The sequence below is a fragment of the Marmota marmota genome, unplaced genomic scaffold (assembly GCF_001458135.2).
Source record: "Marmota marmota marmota unplaced genomic scaffold, marMar, whole genome shotgun sequence".
Classification (NCBI taxonomy): Eukaryota; Metazoa; Chordata; class Mammalia; order Rodentia; family Sciuridae; genus Marmota; species Marmota marmota.
The window spans coordinates 4,698,215-4,721,335 of NW_026000171.1; the positions used below are offsets into that span (position 1 = coordinate 4,698,215).

Here is a 23,121-nt window from a genome sequence, read left to right on the forward strand (position 1 = left end):
CAAATGTAACAATCTTGAACACCTGTCATTTATCAAGAAGAGGTGTCTTACTCTTAGCCAAAAGATACTTGTTACATCAAGGATAACAAACACATTCATAAAGACAGGGTCTCAGTTCATGGAGGTCTTGGAGGACGTCCATCTTTGCTGAGCATACCCAAAGGCCATTGAGGTACAACTTCTGAATGTTAAGTCTAGTTTTGAGGGTACAGCCAAGAATGGCTACTCGGAGGTTGGTGCTCTATTTTGAATGAACTTGACTATAGAGACTCACACCAAGTTTTCTGAAGAGCTGGAAGAATGCCAGTCAAAATGGCACCATGTTCATTTCTGAGTCTGAGCATGTGGTGCAAATGTACCCCCTACTGGCAATAAGAGAAGAAGGGGCAGAATTGGTCTGTGATAAAGCCTAGAACACAGGGAAGGTCTAGCTCTGGATTAAAGTCCCAAGTGGACAGCCATCATTTTTTGTTCAGAAATCTTCCCAGTACTTCTTAGAACTGGGAACTAGGGCCATTTTCTCAATTATTGAAATCTCTTGGATTGGGGCAGAGTGGGCTTGCCATCATTAGCATTTATAATGGCAGATGACAAACTTTGGGATGTGTCTGTGCATGTGTGTTACACATTCAAAATAGGCCTTAAGAGCTATGACGTCAGCCTGTTCATGGAACCAGGAGTTCTCTTGATTGGAGGGGAGAGGTCAGGGAATAGAGGCCCAAGAGAGGTGTATTCACTTCCTTGTCAGAGAAAAGGTATAAAAATGTAAGTACTTGGATTTTTTGATGCTTCTTATTATAACTTCTAGTTTCAGGCCAAATGGTGATGTTGGGTCCTTCCTGTTTTAATTTGTAAGAGCATTAGAAGGAGAGCCTATTGTTAGGAGAGAAAGGGGAACCAAAAAAAATCATTCCTGAGGAAGACCTGCAAACCTCATCCCCACAGCTTTGTCTTTTTCTGTAGAAGCAGAGTTCCCAGGCACTCACTTTCTGTCCTGGGGGCTCTTCAGAGCAGGGAGAGGATGGCAAGAGTGAAAGTAGGCACGAGGACATGGCATTATCATCACCAGCCTTTAATCCATTATCATACAAGAATTATGGATCTCACAAACTTACACACACAATTTCAGGGAGAGTCTTCTGACAGAGCAGTGTCAGATAGTGCTGATGTAGACAGGTAGAGAAATCATCCAAACTGGAAATGAGGTAAACCTCACTGAACAGGAGAGAAGCCCACACAATGTAACTTCATACTGTCCCCAAGTACAGGGATCAGCAGAAGGAGCAATGGTGAGTTTGGCAAAGGCTGGGGCCTTGAAATAAAGCAGAATACAGGGAAGATTGGTCCAAGGAAGCTTCACTGAGAAGCATCTGGATAAGCTGAGAGTGGTGCCTGGGAGATGCAAGGAGGAGAGGTCCCATGACATCTACCAGCAGTCAGAGTAGGTCCAGCTGGGCCTTGGTGGTCTGCATACCTTTTAGGTCAGCTGATCCCAAGGGACTGATCCTGCAGCCATGGCTGACCTGATCTGTCAGTCACCCCCACCACCCACAGCTCCAGAAGGAGCTAGTGTCTGAGCTCTTGGAATTATCACTGTGGGATAGGGGATCTCGGAGCAGACCCCATCATACTCTCCTTTTGCCACCTCTGTAGGAAAATCGCTGCTTATGATGAAGAGATCCAGCATCTCTATGAGGAGATGGAACAACAAATCAAAAGCGAGAGGGAGCAGTTTCTCCTGAAAGTGAGTGTCCACTCCCTGGGCTTAGCCAAGTTGACATATTCACCACCCCTGAATGTAAGATTGCAATACTCCTGTTGGTAATGCTACTTTCTCTGTTTTATTTTTCCCCAAGGCATTTGTCACCTTTGAACATGACATATAATGTAGTTGTTTATTTTTATTGATTGTTGTCTATCTCCCTCACATGTAAACTCCACAAAGCAGGAATCTTTTATCTTTTACTTACGAATGTCTCCTTATTTCTTAGGTGATGCTTAGAACATAGTAGGTACTCAACAAATATTTGTTGAGTCAATGAATGAATGGGCTGGTGGATGGATGGATGGATGGATGGATGGATGGATGGGTGAAGGGATGGATGACAGGGCAAACTTTAGCAGCTGAAGTAGCCTGGAGATTGGGTTTGACATTGGCTGGCCCCAAACCTATGTAGCAGACTCACTCAAATACACCAGTCCATTTTACTCCATGCCCCAACAGGACAACCTTTGGAAATTAGACTGCTCATTCTTTTCCCTTAGACACCTAGAAAATGTAATAGTCAAGGAAAAAAACCTCAGATACCATGGGCGAAAATGTGAAGCTCACATCCCTTGTTCCTAGTCTGACACATACTTGGATCTTACCAAGTCCTGCTGTTTATCTTGGGAGGTCAAGACTGGTGAAGCTTTCCCTTACCAAGCTCAGCAAGGTCTTTGTGGAATATGTTCATTAAAAAAAAAGAAAAGAAAAGCTGAAGGCTGGAGATGCAGCTCAGTGCTAGAGTGCTTGCCTAGCACGCACAAGGCCCTGGGTTTGATCCACCGCACTGAAAAAGAAAAGAAAAAGAAAAGCTGTGGAATAACAGCCTCCACTGCTTCTCAGCACTGAGCCTGGGCTGTTGTCCCAACCCCTTCCCTTGGACCAATTTCTAATTTTATGCTGCTTCAAATTATCCACACCATTACTCCACTTATTATCACAGATGTCATTCAAACTGAGAGAAATGGGAATGCTTCTCAGAAAAATCCAGCCATGTTCTCCAACCGTAGCCCCTGGAGGCTTGTCAATGTGTTGGACCACCCTGATTTTCTTTTAGAGCTTGGAAACCTCTGGCTGTCCCCGGTTGTTGAATGTGCGTAAGCACTGCTCACACCCTTCCATCAGCAAATCTAAAATAGTCTCTGCAACAGCAACTTCCCCTGGCCCCTGTGATAGAAGAGCCAACTCTTCATCCCAAATGACATGAGATATAGAGGGGACAAGCTCTGCAGGCATTTTGCCCCCTCTACCTGGTCCATGCCTACAGGCTGAACGCATATTTCAGAAGCTAATGGTGGGCCTTGGCGAGGAGGTTGGGAGTGGACAGAGGTCAGAGGAAAAATTCAGGAACAAATTAGGACCATTTAGGATCTGGCTTATGATACCATGCCCCTTAGCTGTCCCCTTCTCTCTTCTTGAATCCGAATACCCAGAAACCTCAATTCCCATGAACATGGGAACTCTTATGATGTCTTTGGTAGTGCTATTAAGCATTTAGATACATGAACTTCTGCCAGGCCATAGAGTGAGGATAGTGATATCACAGTTTATGACATTGTGGACAACCCTTAACCAGGTTTGGATCCTGGCTCTACACTTTCCATTGGGTTTAGTCAGAATGAAAGTTAGTTTTTGATCACTTGTACCTCCAACTCCAGACTGAGAGTAGCATGAGCATTTTTGTTTTTACTCCGTGAGCAGAGAAACGATGATCCAGAAGAATGATACAATTTAATCGGGAGATTCAAGGGCTAAAGCCAAGTCTCCTGAGGTCCCACTCAGGGCCCTTCCACTAGACCTGGCTCTGTTGAGAGTGTCAGGCATCCCCACACACTTTCTTCTCTATCCCATAGCCAGCTCCCTTTACACCTGAATCATTAGGGCCTCAGCATCTCTGAGTGGGGAAGTCCAGTCTAAGGCTGGAGGGGAGGGGGTTGCTGAGCTCAGAGGCAGAGATATCACAAGCAGCAGGGCCTGGGAGACTCACTCACAATGGAAAATAGTGAGGACTCAGACTCTCAAGAAGAAGTGTTTAGAGAGTGAGGATAAGGTTAAGTGACCCAATGGCAGTGCCCCATGTGGAAAAGAATCTCCAAATTGGAAGGGATTTTTGAGACCATCTACCTCCCCGCCTTCTACCCACAATTTACAGATGAGGAAAGAGAGACCCAAGATTTCAGTGAGGACCCTATTCTTCCTGTCCAGTATTCCACCACTAATTGACACTGGGTCAATTTGGGGGGAGGGGGTAGAGGAAAAGTGGTGGTGCATGGGTGTGGGACATGGTCACACTTGGTGATACTTCACATAGTGCATCACTGAGCTCTTGTGCTTTCTCTGTCTCATGATTCCTTACTGATAGGGCAGGCAGGTCACCAAAGCCCTGGAATGTGGTGGAAGGGCCTCAAAGTACAAAGGGGCGGGTGGCCTGTCCTGCTGAAGAGTAGTTTCAAGTAGAAGGACAAGTCTACAACCCAGGTGCACTGTGTGCCCCGTGCATCCCCTCTACCTTATTTGGCAGGACACGGAGAGGTTCCAGGCCCGCAGTCAGGAGCTGGAAAAGAAGCTAATTGCTAAGGAGCAGGAGCTGGAGAGACTCAACCAGAAGCAGAAAAGGGTATGTTTTGCCAGTGTCCTCAGAGTATCAGGATCTTTCTTCCACCCTTGTCTCTGGCTCTAGCTTGCTTTCCCTGCCATTCACTTATAAACTTTTAAATTTAATCCAAGAAGAACCATATGAATGTACAAGGTAGCATTAAAAGTCCCAGGGAAAGCCTTGCTGATCCCAGGTAAAGCCTTTACTTCTCCAATGCCAGGTGTTTAATTTGAAAATATCACTAAGAATTCCAAGAGGAAACTACAGACATTTTCATGTAGTCATGCCCAGGGGCCACGAGAATGCCAAAACTTGAACTTATTTGGAAAAGGGCTTCAGACAATTTGCTCCCCTCCAAGATGCCTATGGACATCTCTGGCTTGAAAAGGCTCTTCAAAGTTTAGTGTGTCCCTTCTCTGCCTGCCCACACACCTGGGCAAAGTTCTTTAGGCTCCATAGCCCCCATCACCCTGCAGGATGGATGCAGGCACAGACACTCCTCTCTGACTGCCTGACCCTCCAGGAGGCAGACTAGATGGTGTGCTATTCAGGACAGTGTCATTATGGCTGGGGACACCTGGCTCACAGCCCCAGGAAGACTGATTGCCTAGGAGAGCCTCAGGCTCAGTGGCCTGCTTTCCAAAGTAAGGGCTTATGGGGGAGAGAGGCTAGGATGCCTCTGGCCTCCTGTTCATTTTGCCTGGTTCTGGAAGGAATCCAGCCCTGGAAAGACCCAGACACTTTGCTTCCCTGCAAATAGAGAGAGCTATTTTTAGCGATACATTAAAATAAGCTTAAAGCCACCCCTGCTAAGGCTGGGGACTGTGGCTGCCGCCCAGCTTTGAACTTGGGTTTCGTTCTTTCTGCAGCCAGGTGATGTTCACTCCAGGAACTGCTAGTCCCCTTGCCAGTCCCCGTCCACAGCAGCACCTTGCTTCTCCTACTCTTCTGCCTCCCCCACCACAACACATTACATCTTAGCAATTAGATTTATTCCTCAAATGAATGATTGCCACTCAGTTTAATTACTGCATGCTTGCCTGATTACACAGGAGCCTCTTCAGTGTTGCACAAAATTCCTTGTTGTTGCTTCCTCCTCCCTTTACTGGCCACATTCATTAAAGGGGATTTATTGATATATTCGCCTTGGTTGGCCGATTCCTCTGGTGAGAGGGTTGGAAGTCCTGCAAAGCATCATTCCTAGCTGAGCGAAGCCAAAGTTATCAAAATACAGGGTTTTTATTTGCTTTAGGGACGTGAGAAAATGTGGGATCTATGTGACCAGTTTTAGTTATTCCCTAAGAGTTTCCTGGGTTTCTGGAAAGATTTTTTTTTGACAGAGATTAAAGGAACTGAACTTATTTAGCTGAGAGATAACAATGGAATAAACAGATTTTCTCTCAGCATTCATAATTGGGAAGGATGGTTTTATGAAGAGCGCCACTTAACTGTGTCAAGACCAAGGAAAAGAAATTAGCTTAGAGGACAAAGGGATTTAGGTTAGATCTCAAGACTATTCTGACTTTGGGATGAGAGACACAGATGGATTATGGAATTTCCTTTGCTAGTGGTCCTTTTGAACGGAGCAGTCCACGCCCCTTGCTGGCATGTTTAGTGGTCCTATGAAGACAGGGGAGAGAAGAGATGTGCTCCAAAAGCTCCTTTCTCAGTGCAGGAGTGCCTGTGTGTCAGTGAACAGCAGAAAATGCTGATTTAGGCTGGGGACCAAGGAGTGGGGGCAGTGATGGTCCCTGTCTGCCCACCCAGGAAAGCAAGGAGAGGCCTGGGCAGGTGGCTTGCTGATGATGGTGGCTTGTCACTTCCCTCTGCTTCCACGTTCCTTTCCAGCTGGAAGGCCAGTGCACAGCCCTGCATAACGACAAGCATGAGACCACGGCTGAGAATACCAAGCTAAAGCTTACTAACCAGGAGCTGGCACGGGAGCTGGAGCGGACGGCCCGGGAGCTCCAGGATGCTCAGCAGCAGCTGGAAATCCTCCAGCAAGAGGCCTGTAAACTGCAGCAGGAGAAGGAGCTGTAAGTACCATTTTGTACCCTCCTGCTGTTCTCCCACCCCCTTGACTGCACGTTATCTTCCCTCTTAGAGACTCCATATCCTTGAGCTCTTTCTTCCCTGATTCTTCTCCTAACACCCTTCTAGAATTCAGAGACTGTGAAGCAGTCTGTGCCACGCATAACCTGGGATCCACAAGAAACAGGTAGCCCTCATCTCAGTAAACTGATTACGTGGCTAGAAAGACATGCTATTCCACCCATAAATGTGCAGCATTCTATGCAGATGTCAAGGAAATTGACAGACTTCTGAAGTCAGCAGGTAATTTGATAGGTGTGTGGCAAGTCTCTGAACCGGTCACTGTAGTTCTGCCCATTTTCCCCTAGCAGTGTTCTTCTGTGAGCCCAGTGGGCCCAGTGCAGGGAAGCCCACATCTCTCAGGTCTTGATTTGCCTGTGGACTCCTTTTGGTCTCTGACCATTGGCTCAGTTGGCTAAACAAAGGCACACCTGAGTGGGAACCTTATATTAAGCTAAAGGGATTGCTACAAAATCAGTTCTTTATCTTGTCTTAGGCATGTTAGGTGTTCCCCAAAAAATGTATTTTGAGACCAGGGCAGAGACATCTCACTTGTTTATTTGCCCGCTCATTTATCAACACATTCATTGACTTTTTCATTTGACAGACATTTATTGCAAACTGTTCCATGCTAGGTATCACACAGAACCATTAACATACTCATTTATATTAATAATTTGACATCATCTCATTTGATCTTATAGCATCCTGATGTGGCTGGTACTATTATAAATTCTGATTTACAGATGAGGAAACCAAGGATCAGAGGTTTTCAGTATCAGCCTCAGGATGCTGAGTGTTAGACACACCCTGCTGACACCCCCAGAAAACAATGAGCCAGCCAGAAAATCCTTACACAGGAGTGGGACTGGCCATCATTCACTTACTTACGCCTGCATTCATTCTGCAAAAAGTCATTGTGTGTCTGGTCCTGAATGGTGCCAGTGAACACTGAAAGTCTTATTCCAGAGAAAAAGTCCAGTAGTAATGCTTTGCGTATGTTTACACCCCCTATTAAGTGAAAGCCCTCACTCTATTTGTCTGACCACTGCAAGATTCTGGTGCATAGGCCTAAATCAAATGTGCCTAAATCAATTTTGTTCAACTGTGGAATCCTGTACCATTTGGATAAGGATGCAAGGAAGGAAATGTGTTTGGACTGGAAATTTTACCCTAGTAAGAGATCTCCAGTTTGAACAAATAGAACACTCCCAAGTAGTTGACTTAAAACAAAGCTAAGCCAGGTTGGTAATCCTATTGCCTAGGGAGGCTGAGGCAGGAGGATCTCAAGTTCAAGGACAGCCTCAGCAACTTAACAAGGTCCTAAGCAACTTAGGGAGACACTGTTTCAAAATAAAAAATAAAAAGGGCTGGGGATGCACCCCTGCTTTCAATCCCCAGTATAAAGAAAGTATAAACAAAACCACAGCCAAGTCCTTCCCTTCCAACTCTTGGATGGCCAGTTGAGGAAGGGACCATGTATTTCATTATAAACAAGCAAAATCAGTTCCTCCTCATTGAGAGCAGGTCAACAAGGCATAGGCATTTAACTTTACAAACAGAATTAAGGATTCAGGCTCTTAAAATTCAATCAAGTTCTCAAAGCAACCAGCATCTGAGGGCACAACAAGCATTAGAACAGCAAATGGAAATCAACACCCAGAGCTGCAGAGTTGCAGCTCAGCTCAGCAGGAGATCCAGAGCCTCCCGAAGTCTTATCTTAATTAACCAAGCCAGGCACAATCCCTGGAGGTCCAGAATTGAAAAGAGGGAGAGGAAGAGGGTAAGAAGGAAGAGAGATATAAGATCCCACAACCTTCACAACTCCTTTTCAAGAAATATTCTTGTGCAGCTAAAAGCTTTGCTGGGGCCCAGAGAGCAAGTCCCACCCAGGGAGCCCCAGGGAGAAGAGCAGGGAGAGCCCCAGCTTGTTCTCTGTAGAATGGAATTGCAGACCAGCACCACTGACAGGACCTCAGCGCTCGAACCCACCACCTTCGCTTTATGCAGGAAGAAGTTGAGGCTCAGAGAGGGTAGTGGCCACCCAGATTCCACCCAAAGCTAGCTACTGCCAGAAACCAAGGACAGAGCCTAGTTCTTCTGATGTTCCTGTGTCCCCCTGACAAAGTCTTGCTTCCTGATGCTGCTCCAGAGCAGCTGGGAGGGGAGAGGGTAGGGTTCAAGGTAAACAGACTTAGACACTTATCAGCAAGAATTCTGTACAAGCAAAATTAATTTTCCTGTTCTCCGAAGATGCTCAAGGTAGGAGAACTAGATTTTAAAATGAGATTCAGGAAAGAACTCTCAAGCTGAGAGATAATATAAAGATGAAGGTCAGCTGATAAGCACTTCTCTGTTTATTTTTTAATTAACTTTTATCTTGAGTGGGTAGTTTATGACAAGCTCAAAAGCATAAACACCCAAAGAGGTGTACACTGCCCATCCCCAGGACTAGGGTCTCCTGTCACCCAGAGGCCACCAGACATGGTGGGTCCTCTAGTGGGTCCTTCCAGAGTATGCTCCATTTGTGTAAACATGTGCATGTACACACACACACACACACACTCACACTCACACATGTGTGTGTTTTTCTTTAGGAGATGGTAGCATACCAGGCATTCTGTGCTGCTTAATCTTGCATTTCTCACTTGACAATGTATTTTGTAAAGTGTTCCATATCTCTTCTCTTTCCTAAAAACCAAGCCAACAGCAGTTCCCTAAAGGGACCCATAAACCTCCTGCCAATGACTACAACAAAAAACAGCAGGTTCTTTCTCTTTCAGTTTGCATATTACCAAGGACTAGAATTTGTGAACCTCTAGCTTAGAGGTTAAAAATCAGCGAGCCAAATATCCACATGTGATTTTTTTCCCAGAGCCTTTCTTTTTATGTCAACACACAAAAAGTATCTGAATATGTGTGTGTGGGGGGGTGCATGCACTTTTATCTAAATAGACATGTGTGCACTGGACAAGGAGATAACACATATATTTGCACAAGTCTTTCCATCCAAATTCTTGGATGGCTGGTTGTGGAAGGACCATGCATTTCACTATAAACAAGCAAAATCATGTATGTCCTTCACATGTTTGTGCATCTCCATCCATCCCCTGGTGCTGTAGACAGGGCTGGAGAAGGTCCAGAATGCATTGTGATTTAGGAATTGGCTTCTCAAACACTCAGTGAGAACCCAGGCCTTGGATCTCCAGTGGGTGATTTTTCCTCAGTAGGGGAAAAGCTATCTGCTGTAGCTATCCCTGGAGAGAGTCAGGAGCCAGGGCTGGGGTGGGAGAACCATAGAGACAGGCACAGGCAATTGGCAGCTCCCAGGGCACAGAGGGAGGAACAGGCAGATCGGCACACTTCGTGTTAATCAGAGCAAAGTCCTAAACCAGAGTTCGGGGACCCGATTTGGATAATGAGAAATGCATTGTTTTCCCTTAAGTTGAAATTAAATATAGTTGGTAATAAAATGTGAGGAATTTGTGGCTCTGTAGGAGCCAGAGAAGTTTTACTGCTTAATTAGGATTGTCTGAGGTGAACTTGGAATTTGATTCAGTCTGTTATTGTCATAGAGTGACTTCATAATTGTTCCATAAAGGAGAAAAAAAGAGAGAGAGACAGAACATGATTCCTCTTAAGGAATCCGATTACTGGGTGCTTAGCAGGACAGTCCTGTGGACCCAGTCCTGTCACCCTCAGTAATGATATCAATAGGATGGCAGAGGGGTGACTGCCCTCTCAGCCCAGTGAACACAGGCCAGGCTGCCTGGACTGCTTGCCAAAAGTGACCCCTTCATCAGGTTGTAGGAGGCTCCTATGCTAACAACTGTGCTGTGCCCTGGGAGTGTGCACTCCAGGCCTTTGTGGTTAAATTGGAGAATGATTTGAAAATTTCTAAACCGTGGTTCAAAGTACAGCAGCATTGTGAAGCAAGTTTCCCGAGGTCAACCAATTCTGCTTTATATTTTTCTTTCTCTTTCCTTTGTGAGTGATGCTGAAGACCTCCCAATTCCTTCCTTCCCTCTTTCCCTCCTCCCTTCCTCTCTTCCACATTCCCTCCCACCCACCCTCCTTCCTTCTCCTCTTCCTCCTGCTTTCCCCTCCTTACTTCTCCCCTCCCCTCACCTCATTTCTTCTTCCTGCTTCAATTTGTGAACCAGGTCTCCAGGCCAGGCCCTGGGTTAAGCTTGTAGGGCATGGCCTCTGTCTCCCAGTCTGGGTTGTCCTGTGTATCAGCCTCTCCTCTCTCTCTCCACCTTTCTTGAGAGTCCTGATATGACTGATAAGCTCACACTGTGATATAAATGAGTGATTGCAATTGATATATTCAATCTTTCTATTATAGCCAGAGACTGAAAAACCCTGTCAAAGAAATGAATGCCCATCAGTGGAAAAATTCCAGAGATCTAGGAACATATTAGGGATTTGAGGGGGAAGGTGGAAGAGGGGAAAGATTTCTTCTAGAGGCCCCCCAAACAAACAAAATCAGCATCTAGTAGGGTGTGTGGGATCATGCAAATTTTGCTCTCACTATCCAAAGTCAGGCTGGAGAAGATTAATTCCCTAGAGTCTAGAGAGGACAGGATGGTTTGAAGCTTGGAACGGTGGAACAGGCACGTGACCTGGAATGAGCAGGTTGGGGGCAGAGGTCTAGATGTAGCTGTCCATGTGACCTGGGAGAGTCATCAAGCTTCTCTGACTGTCCCTGTCTGTTAAACAAGGATGTTCTCATGTTCAGATACAATGTCTGGAGGAGCAGCTGAGCTGAGGCCATAAGCACCTGTACGTTGTACATGCTCTCCAAGGGAATGTGCTCTCCAAGGGAAGGTCATGTTTCTCCATCTGCTCTGTCCCGAGTGCAGGCTGTGCCTGCTGGTTTCCAGCATGAGGGTTCCCTCCCTCTAACTTCAGCACAGTGCCTCAGATCCTGTCATCCCCTTCCCTCCCCTGTTGGCCACTACTCATCATGTTGACCATGCTGTGTCTGCCTCCTCCTCAGGGAAGTGTACCGGGTGACAGAGAGTCTACAGCGGGAGAAGTCTGGACTTCTGAAGCAGCTGGATTTCCTCAGGTGCATGTGGGGCACATCACAGAAGCCCCAGGTCAGAGGGCCATTCTGAAAGTTCTTCACTGCCTACATGCTGAGAGACTGACTGCTCATGCCCTTGGTCTCCAATGTATGGTTTATAACTGAGTACTACACTCTGTGATGGGTCCTTTTGCACACTTTCCCATCTCCTGTACAGTTTGCTCTTCTTTGTGGATAAGCACTGTCTCATTGTTGGGGTCCCTCATTGTATTGTGCATAGTACTTGCTCAAGTAGGATTGGAACTGGATTTATTGAGCAACTACTTTATGCCAGATACATTATCTCTTTCATCTTCAACAAAGCTGTTAGGTAAGTAGGGCAGTTGTTAACCCAGTGCTTCACTGATAAAGAAGTTGATGTTAGAGAAATGAAATAATTTATCATAAGAGACATAGCTTCTCACTGATGAGCCAGAATTGAAATCCATGTCTGGATGGTTCTTTTTGCTCAGTTGTATTCAGCTTCTGTTTGTGGACTGAGTAAATGAACACAAACAGCACCAAGAAAAGAGTTTCCTGAGCTTTCTAAAAAAAAAATAACATTCAAATCTGGAATGTGCAAAGAAGAAGAAAAGGAGGAGGAAGAGGAAGAGGAAGAAGAAAGAGAAAGAAAGAAATGAAGGGAGGGAGGACAGAGGGAGGGAGCAAGGGAGTAGGGGAGGATAACAAGAAAAACTCATGTGGGGTAAGATGGAATTTTCAGTTTTGCCTCTGAGGTTTCTATGTCACTGTACCTGCTACCTGCTGGTCCCCTCTTGGGCACAGTGATTAATCAGAAGGGCTCTGGGTCCTGATTTTTAAAGAATATGTGCTTTGTGAATCACTGCCCAGATATGTTTTGGTGTTTGGGGTTTTGGCTTTGTGACAACAAGGCTAGGTCCCCAAGTCTGGTATCGATGATGGAGCCAGATGGAAAGGACCCTCCACCTAGTTCAGACACTCTCCACTCAAAGCCTGAAGTAAGCCGGCATCTACAGGCAGGGAGATGGAGGGGACTCTTAGGTGGCCAGGTTCTCACCCATTTAGAGGAGATCTTATTCTTAGGCAGGCTTTCATGAAAGGAAGAGAACCAGATGTACAAGGACAGGTTTTTTATTTCTTTTTCTATTGCAAAGAAAAAAATAGAAAAAAAATTAATGAAAGAGCAGTGCTCTATAAATGCAGAGCAGACCTTTTTCCTATTACAGTGAAATCACCAGGAATCCAGGGGAGAGATAATGCCTGGGGTGGGGAGGGGAGGGCAGTGGGAATGTGGGGGTAGGCCTGGCCATGGGATCTGAACCATGGCTGCAACATGGCATGTGAGGAGGACTACCGGCCTAACAAGAATGGGAGCAAACAGATGCAAGTTCAGGGCAGTGGCCTGGGAGCAGGCACCTTGGAGTTGGATCTGGTTACAGACACTGCCCCTCATGGTCTTGTGTAACCTTGGGTAGATGACTTAAGCAGCTGGAGCCTTAACTTTCTCCTGCCTAGCTCATGGGTGACTGAAGAATTAGATGCTACGTGTGAATGAGAATCCCGACAGGGCAATGGTGTGGATGAAAGCAGATACATATAAAGAATGCAGTGTTTCTTCAAATACTGAAACTTCTGCATGGAGATGGCTACACAAGGCAGGAAACAGCACAGCTTAAGGTGTGGCATCTCAGGTCCTCACGTCTCTATGCAGGAACAAGCCTGCTTACCTGCTGCCTGCACAGAGCAAAGGTCCTTCTGGCATGAGCATTTCACTTGGCCATTCTCAGAGTTTCCAAAATACCCTCCACGCCCCTGCCCCTGACTTGTCCCAAACATCTTGGCTGTACCCACTCATCTGCAGGTAACTGAAAACAACCCTGGCATATTCTTAATGTTTTCTGCAAGACTAGGGAAATTGGAGGTCAGGTGTCCTGGCTGCCATTCCTGGGGCCTGCCTGAAGTCTGTTCCTACAGTTTATAGTGTGCTCAGCAGAATGCCTTGCCCACAGTAATACCCAATAAATGGCTGCATTAGGGACCTGACCATAACTGTGCCTGCCCTTCTCCTTCAAAAATGTGCATTGGTTCAGAGGCCACTGGTCCAGTGAGTCACAGAATCACAGAACTGCAAGGCCAAGGCACTTTGAAGTCACCTGTTCACCCTCCCGACCACTTGCATTAAGAGATAAAATTGCCAACATTAACCTCAAGTGCATCCTTCAGTCACACTACATCCAGAGTCTACTCACCATCACCCCCACTCCTCTTTCATCAAGCCTCCAGCTCCCCTTTTCACCCTCATGATTAGGCTCCTGGTTCAGAGACAGCCAGAACCATTACACAAGAAAGATCTTGCTCCTATGCTGATCTGTGCCCATGTCTCTGCCTTCTTCGCTGTTGTGGTGGGTGAGCCCCTTGTTCTCCTATCAGAGACCACCCCACCCTACCCCTGTCCCCAGCCTGTGTTCTAGAATCGATCCTACCTCCTCTCACCTCCTCAAGGACTATTTGTTCTCGTTCTCTTCCATTGTCAGGTCTTTCTCTTTGGGGAAGAGACCTACAAATATACTCTAACATTTTGTACTTAATTAACATCTTTTGTCTTCACTTCCCCATCCAGGTACTTTCCATTTCTTCCAACCCTTTATAACTTTCAAAAAAGTCATTTTCCTTTACTATCTGCATCCTTTTCTTCACATTCTTAACCCTCCACCGTCTTGCTATTGTTCCATTGAAATGGTTCTTATCCTCACTAAAATATTACTCTGCTCTCAGGGTCCCTCCCTTGTTAAAGCTGTAATCAGACTGTGATGCCCTCTTAGTACTCAAAGTTCTTACAGTGATCCACATGCCACTGTTCATGGGCAGTGCCAGCTCGCCCCACAACACACACATTTTTCTCTGACCTCATCTTTTAACTTCTCTCCCTTTGAGCACTCTATGCTATCCTGTTTCTCACATACACCAGCCACATTTCAACTCCAGGTTTTGCCTTGCTCTGCTCTTCCTGGAATGTTCTCCCCAGGTACCTGCCTAGCTCCTCTCCTCCCCTTCAAGTCTCTGCTCAGAGGCTGCCTTACCATCAAGGCCTTTTCTGACCACTCTAGTTAAAATAGCATGCCACTCTCCTCTTTCCACTTGCCCCCTGTATCTTCTCAATAGCAGTTATCCCCTGAGATAGGAACGTGGTGTTTTATTCACCAAGGTGAGCATCATACTCATGTATGTGTCCTTGATAACTAGAACAGGGCCTGAAAAATAGTGGATGCTCAGGAGACATTTGAAGAATGAATGAATGGTTCAGAAAGGGGAGGCCCATAACAAGCCCAGAGGGGGAGGCAACCCCTAGTAATGGGGACCTGGCATGAGCCTGAAGAACAGTGGGGCAAAAAGCCATTTGTCTCGTTCATTTCCTCTGAGCTAATTTACATACAAACTCTCCTGTCTTCAGCCACTTTCTTAAGGAAAGACAATGCAGGCTCCCGGGGCCCTCTATAACAGGTCTTCCGCTGAACACAGCTGAACAGTAAATTGGCTACTATTGGGTTGGTCAACTTCAAACTCCATATTTGAATACCTTTCCCCTTACTATCTACAGGGAAAGGAACAAACACCTTCGGGATGAACAGGATATAAGTTTTCAGGTAATTGGCTGATGCCTCTGGGGGGTGGGAACAGCAGGAAACAAGGGTGGTGGTCCAGAGGCAACCAGATCGATGCCTGGACTGACCCAAGGTCATCTAGACATTTGGGATGAGTTTTATATTTTGGATGTGGGCAGGTCTATGGCCTAAGATGTTTTGCCAATAATAAAAATGTAAGGTAGACTACTGGGTAAGAGTATGTGAATTTTCCATGAAGTAATACACCCTCCTCTTGGCACAACAACAATTTGGGTGGGCTACATATTTCTTGAATGCAGAAATGATAGTTCCTTCCATGAAATGGCACAGTTGAAATGTCACTATCACTTTTAAATCAAAATGTTTAGTTTCTTGCTTTCCTTTAAATTTTGCATTTTTACACTGCCATAGAATAAATTAAAAATGCATATATTGCTATTTACATAGTCCATTTTATGTGCCATTTTGCTACTCTGTAGGGGACCCCTCCTCTTCCATATTTGAGCATCATACTCATGTATGTTATTTCCAAATAACATAAAATCCTATATTTATGTAGAGGTCTTCACTGTAGGTCACATGAAACAAAATCTAATATTTCATGCTCCCCTGCTCATCATTCCCTTTAGAAGTTGCCATTGAATTCTCTAAGGGAAGAAAAGTGGAGCAAGATTGATTGACATGTCCTCCTAATTACAGGATTATCATAGTACAAATCATGTGTGTGTTCTTGAGAAAGTCATTAACTATCTTGGACCATGACCTACTGTCACATGAGGAAAGAGAATCCCTATCCTTTTGTCTTCCCATGTTCTAGAAGTTTTCAAGAAAAGTTCTTGGAAAGAGAATAATGGGTACTGGACCTTTGGCTAAATAGTAACCTAATTATGGTCAGCCTAAGGCAGCTAGATTACCCTGAACTGGTCCCAACCTGGTTTTTACTGCCAGTCCCTAAGGAACTTTGTAATACCATCATTTCTTTGATATTCCCAACTGGCAGCAAACATCTCTGCCGCCCACCTGTGTGTACTATCAGAGCAAGGCTTAAGCCTACACATGTTTGCTTGATGATGATAATGGTTATAATTGTTTTAGAACTAACACTGATTTTTTTTTCAAACTTTCAAACAAATGTCATCGTAATCCCTTGACTTGGCTTCCCTTTACCTGCCAAACTCATTCTGCTTTGAAAAGCCGGTAGAATGAAGAACTCCAGTGGGAGATTGAAGGAAGAGGGATAAAATCCTGTCGATGTGAATAGTAATTAAAGATTCATTGGCATCATTAAAGCCATACCTTCAGGGGCCCTGGGAGCTCGCAGCACCTCTTCCCCTCATTAAGGATCATTGGGAATCATGGGATGACTGATTAATGAGAGGTTCTTCCTGTGATCTAACACCCCCCACCCCAACCAACCCATCTCCTGGAAGACATCTGTTTGGGAGCCTTGGCAAAGGGGATCATAAGCCTCCACTTCACTCAGGTTCTCTGTTACAGATGTTTGAGCAGTTTACACCCAACCTGCTAATACAAGACATCTGAAAAATTTTACACTAGCATAGGAGTCATGAACAGCATGATGGACTGGGTTAATTGACCCTCTAGGCTAGTCCCTTTCTCATCATATTGGGGGATTTGGAAAAAAGAGGGATTAGAGTGTGATTTAAAATGCACAGAAATGTGTGGGGAGTGCAGCTCAGTGGTAGGTAGAGCACTTGCCTAGCCATGTGTGAGGTCCTAGTTCTACTCCCAGCACTGAAAAAAGGAGGAGGAGGAGGAGGAGGAGGAGGAGGAGGAGGAGGAGGAGAAGAAGAAGAAAATAAATCAAATAATAAAATGCAAAGAAGTCTTTTTATACTTTAAAATATTTTTTTTCTTATGCATTCAACATTTCTCTTCTTTGTCCTCTTGCAAATTATAATGCTTATGTGTAGAATAACATGGTAGACCCTAGGCTCAAAATTATTTGTTCATTTTTTTAGGACTATTGGAAAGGAGATGGAGGAATTTTGGTGGGGGAGGTTGGAAAAGTGGAGAGGGAGAGAGTGGTAACAGGGAGTCCAGGACACTACTTGCTTACTCCAGTCTTGTCTGGAGTCTGACCTAGGAGGTGGGAATGGTGTGCCATTTTCTATTCAGACAATGGGGCAAATCCACAGGCATGGATCTCAGGGCCTTTTGTGTTTCTACAGAAAGAAAAGGCAGCCACGGCTGACAAGGCTGCGCCCAAGGCAAGCAGGAAGCAGAGATCTGGCTCTGTGATCGGCAAATATATGGACAGCAGAGGGATTCTCAGAAGGTAAGTCGCCATGTACTCCTTCGTCCATTCATTCATCTCCTGCTCTTTGGGAGCCAGTTCTGGGCCTACGCTCAGTGCAGATTGGCTCCTGGTGTTATGATCCTGATAGGGAGGCCTGAGGTCAGCTGCATGCACTCTCCTCGATTCTTTGAGGGCACAACACTTCCTCTTGTCACATCCATGCAGAGCAAACCCCTAGGACAGGGCATTGTCTTCTTGCTACCCCACCCTAGTATGTGCCTGTGGAGGACTGAAGGGTGCTACAGACAAACAGAATGAGGAGGGGAGAGGGATTCGAGGAAGAGAGCGATGGAGGGCAGTGCTGTTGTCTGTTGAGCAGAATGGACACATAGTTTTTCAGGAATATGACTGTCTTGTCTGTAAAAGTTCATTGAAGTGTCACATGGAGTCTCCACTGGTTGAACTTTTTTTTTTCTAATTTGTTTTTTAGTTATACATGACAGCAGTTATCTATTTGGATACATTCTAGTTGAACTCATAGAGAAAAGATTGGGGCTTTGACAGAACATTTCAGGGATTCATATTTAACTAACTCAAAGATAACATGTTTTGTTGCTGTTGGAAAGCACATGATTGAGTTTGAGTACCCAAAGAGTTGGCCTATTACTCAAACCAGTCCCCTGCCCCCTCCTCTTTTCGGCATGTGCTGTAAAAACATAGATGGCCACAAAAAGGTAGAAGCACACCTAGATGGCCACAGAGATGCAGGGGGAGTCAGACCCTTCAGGATCAGATCCAGGAAGAAAGTCTATAAACTTGCTCATGTAGAAGACCCTGAAGATTGCAAGCACAAAATAAAAAGATACGCAAAGGCAAAGTGACTTTGGGAATGTAAATCAGCTAATCAGTAAAATCTGTGAGTCTGATTCTCATGAATTCCTTCTCTAAATAGCTGAATAATAAGATACAATTTGGGAACAAAATTTATGTAATAGTAGTTGCCCTGTTGGTCCCTCAGTACTGAAAGAATTCATTGATTGACTGATTCCGCAGGCCTTATTGATTATGTACTCCATACCAGACATTCATTTGAATTTTTTAAAGGCTCCAAAGAAATTATATGTGGATCCCATCATTAATATCCATTATTAAATGCTGATTTAGTGAATATTTTTGATTGCCTACTATGTGTATGTTATTGTGCCATGAACTGGATATGCAGTGGTAAGAAAAATAAACCCATCTCTGTTCAATGAACTTTGAGCTGAGTAGAGGAAAGAGACAATAATCCAATAAGCAACAAATTGTGAACTCTAAATTCCAATACAGACCCAGGCAGAAGTAGCTGCTCTCTCTACTGCTGGCAGAGAGCATTTGGTGGCAAAACCAAAAATGAACTTTATCACGCTAAGCTGAAGTTTTATAGAATGTCAAGAGGACTTAAGAATTTCCCAAATAAAAAGCTTTTTCCAAGAAATATTACATTTTAGGGCCTAAGTGGCTATTTCTTTTCTGATTGTAAGGCCTCTGAAAAAACTTGCACATTTGCTCACACATGCACACAAATATTCACACTGTGTGTAAATAAGCAAATGAAAATGGACAGGAATTCTAATTTGTTCTGCATCATACAACCAGTTAACAGGCTTGAGAGCATATATAGGAAGCATGCTGGAAAGAAGCCAGTTGGCTTTTACTTAAAAATATGATTTTATAAGGAAAAGTAAAGGTGTTTGAATTGCTACAGATCTCTTATTTTTCTATCAAGAATCCAAACTAGTTCATCACTGTTGTGAGCAAGCACTGGATATTAATTTATCTTTCAGAATGCATTTTGGTGACATGTGCATTTTGGTTTTCTTTTCCTTCCCACTGTTTGTTCTTAGGGATAATAAATATGATAAGCTAGGGGGCAAAGTAAAGATGTTTCTCTATTCTGTATATCCTGTGTCTTTCACTTGCTTTCCTTCTTTGGCTATGTCACCTCATTACTTTATCCCTATTCCATTCTGTTTTCTAGTTCATGTGTGTGTGTGTGTGTGTGTGCGTGTGTATGTGCGTGTGTGTGTGTGTGTGTGTGTGTGTGAGAGAGAGAGAGAGAGAGAGAGAGAGATTGCCTGACAAATTTCCATCCCTTCTAAGACGATTCTCAGCTTTACTTGTTCACACAGACCTAAAGGAACTCCCATGCTCAGGAGGATCTGTGAGACTTTTGCTCTCAAAACCTTACAAAGGGCTGGTGTGTAGCCCAGGGTAAAGCACTTACCTAGCATGTGCAAGGCCCCAGATCCAATCCTCAATACTGCAAAACAAATGAACAAACAAACAAAAATACTACTGAAAATATTCTGCCTTACAATTGAAAGTGCATTTACTCTACATTCCAGGTGCCCAGTACCCCCACTTCCTGCTGCTCCTCCTCACCATTAATGTTCAAATGCTTCTAGAAGCAAGTATGCACTTAGGTACACTTACTCCTGGCTCTGATTTCTAGGGACACAGAAAGAGAAACGGAGAGAGGAAGGAAAGAGATGGACATGCCTTCTGACCCAGGGCCCCTTCTCAAGGGGCAGCTGCCTCTGAGCTGGTGGACACCTGCTGTGTGGGGTGGGGGTCTTCTCCAAACAACTGTACCCTCACCGAGCTGAGGAGGCTGTGTGAACCTACCTGTTTTCTGTCATCATCTCATCTGTGAGGCAAGGGTGGGCCGAAGTGGGGGGGGGGGGCTGGAGGAGTGGAAGTGCCTTACCTGATGGCACACAGATAATAACAGCTGGTGCTGGAGCAGAACCTGGCAGCTGATTGTCAATCTGGGTGCTTTATTCTGAGTCTGGCGCGCCTTTCTTCACTACCTTCTCCTTCACAGGCCTCTCGCCACTTATGAAAACGTGTTTATTTGTGTCATTTTTGCTTTGGTCTCCCTCTGACCCAGCACTCCATGAAGATGGGGCCTGTGTCCGCCCCGTCCTGCCTAGGTCTTAGCACCTGGGCACACTCTCCCCATCCACAGCCTCAGGCCCTGAGTGGGAGTGTGTGGAAGGTACGAGCTGAAGAATGATGGCTCTGTTGTCTTCCTTTCCTTTCTGGAGTTCTCTTCTCCAAAGCAAGGGTGCTCTTCAGCTATCACGGAGGTCATCAGGCCGCCCTCGGCCTCGGTATTGACAGGCTTTCTGACATTCTCCCACGTGTCTTTCTCCCCAATCCCAACAGCCAGTCAGAGGAGGAGGAAGATGTGTTTAGCCTGCAGAGAAGGAAGAGCTCCCTGGGCCTGAGTGGATATCCTCTTACAGAAGAAGACTCAGGGACTGGGGAGACAGGGGCTGGGGGTCCACCCCGCAGGGCCCTCCGCAGAATCATCTCCATTGAGGAAGATCCCCTGCCCCAGCTCCTGGGTAGTGGCTTTGAGCAGCCACTGAGCAAATGTCCAGAGGAGAGGGAAGCCTCTGAACAGGCAGGAGGAAGACAAATCCGGCAGGCCACGCCTTTGGAACTCACCCCCACATCTCCCAGAGGACAACCTGTTGGCAAAGAAGCCCTCTATAAGGTAAGGACACGGCACGACTCAATTTGTAGACCTCACTCCTATGATCTGTCCCTGGCCTTTGAGCCCAGGAGCCCTGTGGGGCTCTCAGAAGGTCACTTGTAGTAGGTCCTGTGATTCACCACATTTGTGTCTTACAAATGCCACCTTCCCCTGCTTAGTTGAATGTCATGGGGAGAGACCCAGGGGTCCTGACACATTTCCTTTATAACTGCTATTTGCCTCATTCTCCATCCTTTTCCTTCTCTTCTGATTCAGATCTGAAACATTTATTGAGCACCTACTTAAGCTACACCTTCTGCTGGACTCTTAGCATACAACATCAGATACTTGCAAATAGAAAAAGTAAATTAAGCAATAACAATAATCCCATCAGATATGTTCAAAGTTGCACAGTTTGTAACTGCTCTTGAGTTACAATCCCTGCATTAGAATTATGGTGGTACACACCTCCTGAGGCAGGAGGATCGCAAATTCAAAACTAGCCTCAGCAATTTAGCAAGGCCCTAAACAACTTAGTGAGACCCTGTCTCTAAATAAAAATTTTTAAAGAGCTGAGGAAGTGGCTCAGTGGTTAAGTACCCCCTGAGTTCAAAACCTGAGTTCAAAAAAGTGTGCATGCCATAATTTTTCTCTTGGTTCTTAGGTTTTTAATCAGCTAATCACCGTTTATTCTCAAATGTCTGGCCTGAGCATCCCTTCAGTGTGATCCCACCCACCTCCCATTCCCCACCAGGTTGCCTGCTAAATTCCACAGGGAGAAAGGAGACCATGTGAAAAGTCTTCTTCTGGCTCGTGGTAATGATATCCTTCTCCTCCTTTGTGACCTAAACCTCAAAATAAACTGCTCAGGTCCTCATTCTTTGCTTGACCCTCTGAAACAGCTTCAGAAATGTCATAGCAATGTGCAAGAGGCCATTACCACTGAACTTCTTGACACTGGTGGCCATTTGGGGCCTGGGGTGCATGCCTACATCTCTCCCCTTTGAAGATCTTATTACAAGGAAAAAGTGGGCAGCTGGGTAGCACCCACTGGTGGAGCCCCTTCCTCCAACATGCCCGTCCACATCTCCGTGCATGCTCAGACCTGCATGTGCTTTTCAGCGGGCACAAGTGATGTTTTCAGTGCCTCTGGGTATCCTCCCAAAAGGTGAAGTGTCAAGAGGTCGGTAGGAGACTGGAGTAAAGAAAAAAGCTACACTTGCAAATCTGCTGAGGCATTATCTGATGCGGCCTATCAGAAATGCTTGGCCCCCTTAACAGATGGGAAAGTAGGAGCCCTAAGGGCTGAGGCCCCGCCCCTCTGCTGGGCTCTTAGCAGAAGGGAGGGTGCACTTTTAACAGTCACATTCTCATGTCTGTACTCTCCCTGTGAGTCCATGTTGCCATTTTGCTGGGAATAGAAACTGCAATGGAGAGGAAACATAATTTGCTAGAAGCCACGTGACTGTGTCAAAGAGGGGCTGCTCTTTGGAAGGCTGATGTGAGGCAGGCTCTGCTATACAGGACTGGGGAGGCATAAAATGGTACCCAATAGAAATGAAGAGTTTAAAAAATATATCTTTAGAACCAGCACTTCTAGCAATTTTTTTTTCAAAGGAAATAACCAAAATTGGGTAAAGATTTAAGTCAAGAATGTGTTATTCAAAATAACACATGGTAGTCAGGATTATACCCAGCAACTCAGGAGGCTGAAGCAGGAGGATCACAAGTTCAAGGCCAGCCTCAACAACTTGGTGAGGCCCTAAGCAACTTAGTGAGGCCCTGTCTCAAAATTTTAAAAAGTGAGGATGTAGCTCAGTGGTAAAGCATCCCTGGGTTCAATTCTCAGTACCAAATAAATAAATAAATAAATAAAATAGCATATGGCTGAAAAATCACCCAACCATCAATTATACTATATTAATTTAATGGAATAGTATACAGTTGTTAAAAATCACATTTTTTAAAAAAAGCAACTCGAAGAAATACATATAATTTAATAATTATGACAAAAAAATGAAATTAGAGACAGGTGCAGTGCCACATGCCTGTAATGCCATCAGCTTTGGAGGCTGAGACATAAGGATCACAAGTTCAAAGCCAGTCTTGGCAACTTATCGAGGCCCTAAGCAACTTAGCAAGAACCTGTCTCAAATTTTAAAAGGGCTGGGGATGAGGCTCAGTGGTTAGGTGGTTCAGTACCCCTGGGT

The 23,121-nt window shown here is 45.2% G+C and overlaps 1 protein-coding gene across 8 annotated transcripts in view; it reads left to right on the plus strand.

The window, feature by feature from the left end:
- The window catches only part of Cracr2a (calcium release activated channel regulator 2A), a 106,482-nt gene that overhangs the window by 56,472 nt on the left and 26,889 nt on the right, over positions 1-23,121 (plus strand). For 4 of the 8 annotated variants that reach the window (XM_015500750.2, XM_048787668.1, XM_048787670.1 and 1 more), the window contains exons 7-13: positions 1,654-1,744; positions 4,287-4,382; positions 6,210-6,397; positions 11,455-11,526; positions 15,104-15,149; positions 17,321-17,427; positions 20,599-20,932. In XM_015500750.2, the coding sequence (XP_015356236.1) occupies positions 1,654-1,744; positions 4,287-4,382; positions 6,210-6,397; positions 11,455-11,526; positions 15,104-15,149; positions 17,321-17,427; positions 20,599-20,932 (934 nt within the window). Of the gene's footprint in view, positions 1-1,653; positions 1,745-4,286; positions 4,383-6,209; positions 6,398-11,454; positions 11,558-15,103; positions 15,150-17,320; positions 17,428-20,598; positions 20,933-21,575; positions 21,738-23,121 lie in introns of those variants that run through there. The other 4 variants (XM_048787671.1, XM_048787669.1, XM_048787672.1 and 1 more) reach the window with 4 other exon arrangements.